The sequence below is a fragment of the Merops nubicus genome, unplaced genomic scaffold (assembly GCF_000691845.1).
Source record: "Merops nubicus isolate BGI_N331 unplaced genomic scaffold, ASM69184v1 scaffold48484, whole genome shotgun sequence".
NCBI classification, from domain to species: Eukaryota; Metazoa; Chordata; class Aves; order Coraciiformes; family Meropidae; genus Merops; species Merops nubicus.
In genome coordinates this window covers 1-7,695 of record NW_008607217.1, presented here as the reverse complement: position 1 = coordinate 7,695, position 7,695 = coordinate 1, and the positions used below count along the sequence as shown (strand labels likewise).

General features: G+C 55.3%; 1 protein-coding gene across 1 annotated transcript; it reads left to right on the top strand.

Annotated features, from left to right (window-relative positions):
* Positions 1 to 473: 473 nt before the first annotated feature.
* Positions 474 to 6,963, top strand: LOC103772523 (cysteine and histidine-rich domain-containing protein 1-like). Its single transcript, XM_008939856.1, has 11 exons — positions 474 to 581; positions 791 to 840; positions 939 to 995; positions 1,586 to 1,734; positions 1,880 to 1,992; positions 2,256 to 2,314; positions 3,170 to 3,240; positions 3,485 to 3,587; positions 4,856 to 4,975; positions 5,417 to 5,479; positions 6,712 to 6,963. The coding sequence occupies exons 1-11, from the start codon at positions 518 to 520 to the stop codon at positions 6,961 to 6,963; spliced, it is 1,101 nt and encodes a 366-aa protein (XP_008938104.1). The 5' UTR covers positions 474 to 517.
* Positions 6,964 to 7,695: the final 732 nt, after the last annotated feature.

Genomic DNA, 7,695 nt, shown 5'->3' with positions numbered 1-7,695 from the left:
CTTGAAGGATGTCTTGGCCACATGCACTGCTTTGGTCCCTTGTTTCCCCTGTCTAGCAGATGGTCACGCCTCTTGGGGCTGGGGTGATCAGCACAGGTTTTGCCCTGGGACTCTGGGAAGTCTTTTCTTTTTCAGGAAACTTTCAACTGCTTCTAAAAACACTAAAAAAACAGAGCAGTTGGTCAAGAGGAGTTGCAGGTTGCCCCAAGCTGAGTGTGAGCACCAGGGTGATGCAAGCCCTCTGCCCACCCCAGGTACGCTGCAGCACCCCTTCCCTCTGCTATGTGCAGGAGCAGGACAGAAACGCCTCTCGAGATAGCAGGGGCGTCCTGCGCCAGCTGCCCTGCTGCTATATCCGTCTTTAGCCTGCTCTCCAATTACCAGCCACCTCCTCCAGCTGCCTCTAAAGATAGGCAAAGCCACGTCCTGGGGCTGGAAGCTGTGGGGAAGCAGAGGAGAGACCACGGGATGGGATTTTTGTGGAAGGAGTGAAGGACGCCGCACGTTCCCGGGAGCAATGGCCTCACTGTGCTACAACAAGGGCTGCGGGCAGAGGTTTGATCCTGAGCACAATGCCAAGGGTATGTGGGCTAGGCTGCCTTGCACCAGGGGGAGTGGGAACGTGTGCCATGTTCCCAGGCTGTAGCCTGAGCTGACAAGCAGGGCTGAGCTAAGCCCCGTGCAGGCAGTCTGCACGGCAGGAGCTGGCTTAGGAGGTGCTGGGTGTCATGGGTGGCTTGTGGGCAGGATTGCTTCTCCTGAAAGGTTCTGCCTGATTTTCCCTTTTCAGATTCCTGCCTGTATCACCCGGGCATCCCCATCTTCCACGATGCGCTGAAGGTCGGTAGGGCAGGAGCTGGGGCTGCAGCTGCAGAGAGGGACTTTGTGCCCAGCAGGATTGCCCACACCTGACCAGTTTGTTTTCTCCTGGTGCCTAGGGCTGGTCTTGTTGCAAGAAACGCACAACAGACTTCTCTGAATTTCTCTCCATAAAGGTGAGTGACCTGCCAGTCCAAAAAGTGCCCGCTACTCCTCTGTCCTCTCCTCCTCACCCCTGCCCTGTCCTCTCCTCTCCCATCCCTATCCCTCACCAAGGCTGCGCCCTTTGCCCTGCCAGCTGGGGCTTTCCTATCTGCGTCCAAGCAGCCTGCAAGTAAGAGTGCTGCTCCCAAGGTGAGGGACAGGCACTCCCAGAGAAGGTTGCTGGAAGGGGCTGGGATCTCCCACCAGGATCCTGTGGGATAAACACAAATGTCCAAAGTGGCAGCACAGCTGTGAATGTCTGAGCAGTCCTGGGGTGGGGGAGGAGGCAGCAGAAGCCCAGGGACAAGGAGAGACTCTTGCTGCCCTTCAGCTGCCAGGCAGGGGTGGAGCACAGATGAGACCTGTCTGCCATAGCTCTGGCAAGGCTGCCACACCATCTTGTCCCTGGAAATCCCTCAGATGCAGCCCCTGCGCTGGTGCAGGGTCAGAGCCCATCCCTGCAGGATGCAGATCCACCAGAGCACAGAAGCTCACAGGGTTTGGAAGCAGCTGCCAAATTAAGGAGGGCAAAGCGGGCATCAAGCCTGCCTCTGTTGCTCAGGGATGCACAAAGGGGTTTCATAGCAAAGAGAAGCCACCTGAGCCTTTCAGCCAAGAGGAGACCTCAGACAAGCGAAAAGCCCAAGCAGTGGAGGAGCTCATCATACAAGGACAGAAATCAGCCGAGAGGATGCAGCGGGAAAGACCAAGGTGAGACAGGCTCAGCTAACAGTTTCACCCTGCTGTGCTGCTGCTTCTGTGTGTGTCCTGCCCTGCTGCTACCTCAGGAGAGGCAAAGACACTTAAATTGCACACAAAAAAGACCCACTTGGCCTTTGCTGCTGCTGTTTCCCAGCTCTGATGAGCCGAGACAACTGCTGCCAATTAAAGTATCCAGGTCTCTGGAGCAGGTACTAGAGAAGCTGAACCTGTCCTCCAAGGACGAGGCACCGGAGGGCAGTTGTGCAGGTAGTGATGAGCTGGTGGATGGGGTTGCACATGGGAAGATCAGCATGCGGTTTTGCATGGCACGTTTGGTGCAGGTTGGTGGGTGCTGCATGCTCATCCCCTTGCAAACCCACAGGGCTGCATCTCGGAGGTGTGTTTCTATGGACTCTTCTCGGGGGCTGTGCGTGCTAAGCTGGGAGCTGGCAGTGGGGCTGCAGAGGGTCTGGGGGTGGGCAGATGCAATGCAGTGCGTGCCCTGGGGTGAAGCTGTGTTGCTCTTGCAGGGGAGGTGGCTGCCCAGGTGACAGCTGGTACCACCTGCAAGAATGCAGCCTGCAAGATGGTGAGTACCTGCCCGGGTTCCATCTTTGCACAACCTGTGCCGCACGGCGGGAGCATCACAGGGCTGTTGCAAGGGCTCGTCTCCCAGCTGCCACCAGGTGTGGGGCAGGGTGCTGGGCAGGTGGGAGGTGGCAGTGAACACCAGTTCCATATGCCCCTCCTGCCTCTGTTTCTTTCCAGCCACAGTCCTGCAAGAAACTTCCAGGTTCCTAGATTGGTGGTACATTTGCGTTTCACTGCTGCTAATTGCTTGCAAGGAAATACAGCACATATTCAGGATATGGGTAAAATGCATGTAGAATAATTCCCACTTGTACTTAATTAATGCAGAACAGACTGCTTTCTATCTTGCCCTATGGCCACCTTGTGTAGGACTCCCAGCCTGCCTCAAGGCATGTGCTAGGGATACCACGCTGCAGGAGGGCTGGGATGCTTGGAAAGCAGTAGAGGGTGAGCAGGGAGAAAAAAGTGGGAAGTGGATGAGGACATGAGGCTGACATGTTCATGGACAGGATAGATGAAGGGCCCCTTGCACCTTGGAGCAAGTTTCTGTGGTGTTCAGGCTGAGACCAGTCCATGTTTCAGAGGGGACATATGGAAGGGCTGCTGCCAGGGTCAGGGGGATGGTGCTGGGATGCCAGTGAGGCCAGGGTGGCTGCTCTGCCGGCAGGAAGCAGGGACTGGTGCCAGGCTGCTGGCTGGACTTAGTTCCAGAGTAAATCCTCACAGATGCTGGACCTGATAATGTTGAGCATCGTGCTGTGCCCTATGCAAGGATAAGCACCAATGGGCAAACACCTGGCTGCCCATGCCATTGGGCACAGATTAAACTTTTCCTCTGCTTCTTGATCTGCAGGTCTACCGGGGCCCAGAGAGCAACACAGAGGTTTGCACTTTCCATCCTGGTGTTCCTGTCTTTCATGAGGGGTAAGCAACAGCCCTTTACCAGGGAGCAAACTGATCCTGCTGAGGGCTGGAGGCGTTGCATTGCAAGGTTGTGTGGCCTCAGCAGTGCAGTTCCTACAGTCGTGGGTGACACCCCCCGGGGTGACAGATGGGCAGGGGGAGTTGCTGATTCCAAGCCCCTCTCCCCCACCACCCTAAAGTGTACTGTGATCCCCTCTCCTGCTCCCTTGGGCACTCCCCACTCAGGTCACCCTTCTTTCCCCAGGATGAAGTACTGGAGCTGCTGCAGAGTCAAAACAACGGACTTTGGCGTCTTCCTGGAGCAACCAGGCTGCAGCAGTGGGCAGCATTGCTGGATGGGGAAGGGGGTAAGAGGGCTTTTGGCAGGGGTGACTCTTGTGAGCAGAGTGCTATTACTGGCACTGGAGGAGTGGTCCTTCCCTTGCTCTGCATTCACACAGGTTTCTGCATTTAATTATCTCAATTTTCATAATTGCCAACAGACAACTTCTTGGGGTTTGAATGTCTAATTTTCACCCACCTGATGTTTAAAATGCTGCTCCAGCATTCACAAAATGTGTCAGCTCTCACGTACAATGGTCAGATGGACAGTACAAAGCTGAATGTGGCAGGAGCTGGCCCCAGGCATGGCACAACCAGCACTGCAGGCTGCTGCACAGGGACAGGCAGCTGGGCATAGGAAAAGCCCTGGGGGGGAAAAAAAATGTTTTTACAGATGACTGCAGGTGATTGAGTTTGGTTTTAATGAAGCTTTCCCTCTGCAACTGCTTCCCAGGATGGGCCTCATCTACATAGCAACATGGTGTTGCAGCAGGGCAATGGGGAGAAGATCCCAATTCCCACTACGGTGTGTGTATATATATGTGTGTAAGTTTCCCCAGGAAAGCTCTTGGCTGGGAAAGTTGCACCGAAGCAACCCAGGATATCCTTGAGAGTGCATCATGTTCCTCTGAACCCAGTCTGTTCTTATTCTGGAGCAGAAAATATCTAGTAGAGGTAAAGGAGGCTGCAGTGAATGAACTGTGATGTGATGCAGATGCTTTATGCTAATTGTCACATGAGTTTGAGGCTGGGATTCCTCCTGGGGCTTTTCTTCAGCTGGCAAGGATGAGGACTGCATGGGTTTTGTCTCCTGGTGATGCTCAGAAATTCCTGTGGCAAGGATGAGGTGAAGGTCCTGTGGAAGAAGGTGAAACATGGCCAGTTTGAGCTCATCTGTTTCCCAAATTTAGCATGGTGGCATGATCCATGTCCAGCAATAGCCCCTGCTGTGCCCACCAGACTGAGTTTCCTGTGGGCAGCACCTATGAGCTTGGGCATAGCAGTGTGACTCTGCAACAAGAAGGGGATGGCTCTAGTCTTAACCCGCCCTCTGGAGCAACCCCAAGCACAGCACAGATGCCCCACATTGCACAGCACAGCCTGGCAGGGTCTGGCCAGCTTCACAGGAACCACCTTCCCTTGAAAACCTGAATGAAAGGCAGGGTTTGATCTTGCTTAGCTGATGCTGACCTCACCTGGTGCTCTGTGAAGGAGATGTGCAAAGGAGCATCCTCTGGCACAGACACCCCCCCTCTGTTTGGCATGTGCTGTAATGGGTTCCTGTTGCCAGCAGGACAAGAAGGCAGTGTCGTGCCGGCAGGACTGGCACCAGAACAGCAGCCAGGTGGTGGTGACGGTCTATGCCAAGAACCCCCTGCCTGCCCTCAGCAGTGTGAAAGCCAACCGCACCGTGGTGAGTGCCCTGGCAGAGCTGGGGGGGGCTTTCATGGCACCTGATTTTGGTGAGCCAACAGCCAGGAGCTGGCCGGGTGTAGGGTGCTCTTTGATGGCCTGTTAGGTCTGTTGCTGCAGTTGGGGTTGGCGCTGCTGACCTTCAGTCCTGAGCTGAGAGCCTGGTGGCTTTGCTGCTGCAGCAGCATCTGCCCAGCCCCTCTGGCTCAGCGCCTTTCAGCGGGTGGGTTGGCTGGCCTTGAACCCCTCCACTGGTGTCAACGGTGAACCTGGCATGCTCTGAAGGGAGGGAAATGCTCCCAGGTGCCCGAGGGAGCACCAGACTGTTACACTGGAGCCAGGACATGGGATGCATTGTGGTGCTGGAAGGCAGCGGCACCGACCAGGGGAAGAGCTCTGGCAGTGTTCTGCTACCCACTCATAATTTTCTGTTATCTTTCAGCTTGAAGTTCATATAATCTTTGAAGGGAATAAAGTTTTCCAGGCAGAACTGGAACTCTGGGGGGTAAGATCCTGTTTACTTTGATTTCCCTATTCCAGTAAGTCTGTGTGGGGCTGGGTGGCCTGTGCCTTGGCAGAATAATTTACAGCTGTACACATAGGCTCCCAGTAAGGAAAATTACTCTCTCCATAGTCAATATTCTTACACTTTCCAAAAAGCAGCAGAATGGTTGTTGCTGCAATATCTGCAGAGTTTTTCCCATGGATGGAGCATGAGGCAGACTTTGACTGTACTAGTGCACATAAATGCTGTGGCCCCCAGGATGACATCTCCTCCTCAGCTGGCACATCTCTGGAACAAACAGCTGTATCATAGTCCCTCCCTTGGTATAACTCATTGTCAGCTCTCAAAGCCTTGCAGAGCACAACTCCACCATGGCTGTCACAGTAAAGACCTATTTATCTCCAGACCTCCAGCTTTCTATAGCAGCAAAGGCTGAGGGGAAAATTAGTTTTTTTCTCTAGTGATCCCATACTGTCAGCATCTCCTGAGAGTCACCCCAAGACTGTGCCTGGGCTTTGTGCCCATCTGACTGCCTTGCACTACCTGGGGCACCGTGGCTACTCTTTTAAATACTGCCACAGTGCTGGCTTGCCCTTGTTGGGATCGCTCACCTGAGGAATAAATGCCTACAAGCATTTATAGCCATATCTGCTAGGAAATGCCTTAGGGGTTGTGAGGAGGGCTGTTTCAGAGGCTGGCAGTAGCTACATCAATCGATCTTGGACTAACAGCAGAGCTGGACATAGCTGCCAGCTCTGTAAGCATTCTGGGTTTTGTCTCAGACTGTCCCAAAGGGTTTTTGGCTCAGTGGGTCTCTGTCTCCCTCTGTAATCCTGCCAGGTCTGTGGGCAGGCAGCGGGGTGAAGGGAGAGACTCCCTTGCTGATTTCTCAGCTGCTTGCCGGCTGGGGAGGAGCTGTGAGACTCAGGAATTTGCATGTGCATTTCTTACCTTTCCTCCTGGTGTGTGCTGCCCGCGAGCTGTCCTGCTAGGTGCGTGACTGCGGCTAGCTGTGCTCTCACGAGCCTGGTACTCACGCTGCAGTGCTGCTTAGGTGTAACTAGGAAGCTGGGCTGGAGCCCAGGTGTCATCCTGCTCTGTCTCCTGGCACACACGAAGAAGAAATTTCTCCTCTTTTCTCCTCTGGCATGGCTCTGTCATTAAGGAGAAGGCTGAGCATGTGCTTGCCTGCCCTTCCCTGCCCCACTCACCGTACCTTCCTGTCTCCCTAGGTCATCAAAGTAGAGAAGAGCTTTGTGAGCATGGTTGCTACCAAGGTGGAGATTGTACTTTGCAAAGCCAGCTCTGGCTCCTGGACCACACTGGAGCTCCCCCAAAGCAGGTCACATTCTTGTGGCAAGCAGGAGCAGGAGGCTGCCAATGCAGAGGAGCCCAGGGCAGTGCTGGAAGAGGACCTGGATGACAGCTTGAGCTGGTCAGAGGAGGAGGATGAGGAGCTGGAGATGGGAACACTGAGCAACTGACAGTCAAGTGCTTCAGCAGCCGAGCAGTGCTGGCTCCAGCGCTGCATGCAGGCTGCAGCACGCCCTCTCCCCTGGTCAGAAGGGGCGAGTAATAAAAACCCAGAGCAAAGGTTATACTCTGAAATTCTTGATAGGCGCTTAAGAGATGCCAGTGGGGTGAACCCTGCCATCTGTCTTTCCCTGGCCTCTGCTCGGCTGGGGCAGGCAAACGGGAGGAGCTGCAGCTCGGGCAGCCTACGCGCTGCATGCAGGCTGCAGCACGCCCTCTCCCCTGGTCAGAAGGGGCGAGTAATAAAAACCCAGAGCAAAGGTTATACTCTGAAATTCTTGATAGGCGCTTAAGAGATGCCAGTGGGGTGAACCCTGCCATCTGTCTTTCCCTGGCCTCTGCTCGGCTGGGGCAGGCAAACGGGAGGAGCTGCAGCTCGGGCAGCCTACGCCAGGTCTCCTTGGCGCCAGGGTGCCCATAGCTCTCGACATTTCTGGGGGGGTTGCACGGCCCCGGGGCGGCGGGCTCAGCTGGGCTTAACCTGCCCACGCCACCTCCCTCCCTCTCTCCCTCCCTCCACGGTAGGGGAGTCTGGCCTGGGAGGTCTCAAGGGGAGATGGCGACTGCGGGCGCGAGGGGAATGTCGTCGCTCCCTGCAGCTCCAGCGGGGACTTGACGTCGTCCTCTGCAAAGAACGTGCCCGGGCGCAAGAGGCCGACACCGACCGAGCGCGCGCAGACGGG

Coding starts and splice junctions, on each gene's coding strand:
- LOC103772523 (XM_008939856.1), top strand. CDS start 518: ATGGCCTCACTGTGCTACAACAAGGGCTGCGGGCAGAGGTTTGATCCT. Junction 2,315..3,169: donor AGAATGCAGCCTGCAAGATG/GTGAGTACCTGC, acceptor CTTGATCTGCAG/GTCTACCGGGGCCCAGAGAG. Junction 3,241..3,484: donor GTTCCTGTCTTTCATGAGGG/GTAAGCAACAGC, acceptor TTCTTTCCCCAG/GATGAAGTACTGGAGCTGCT.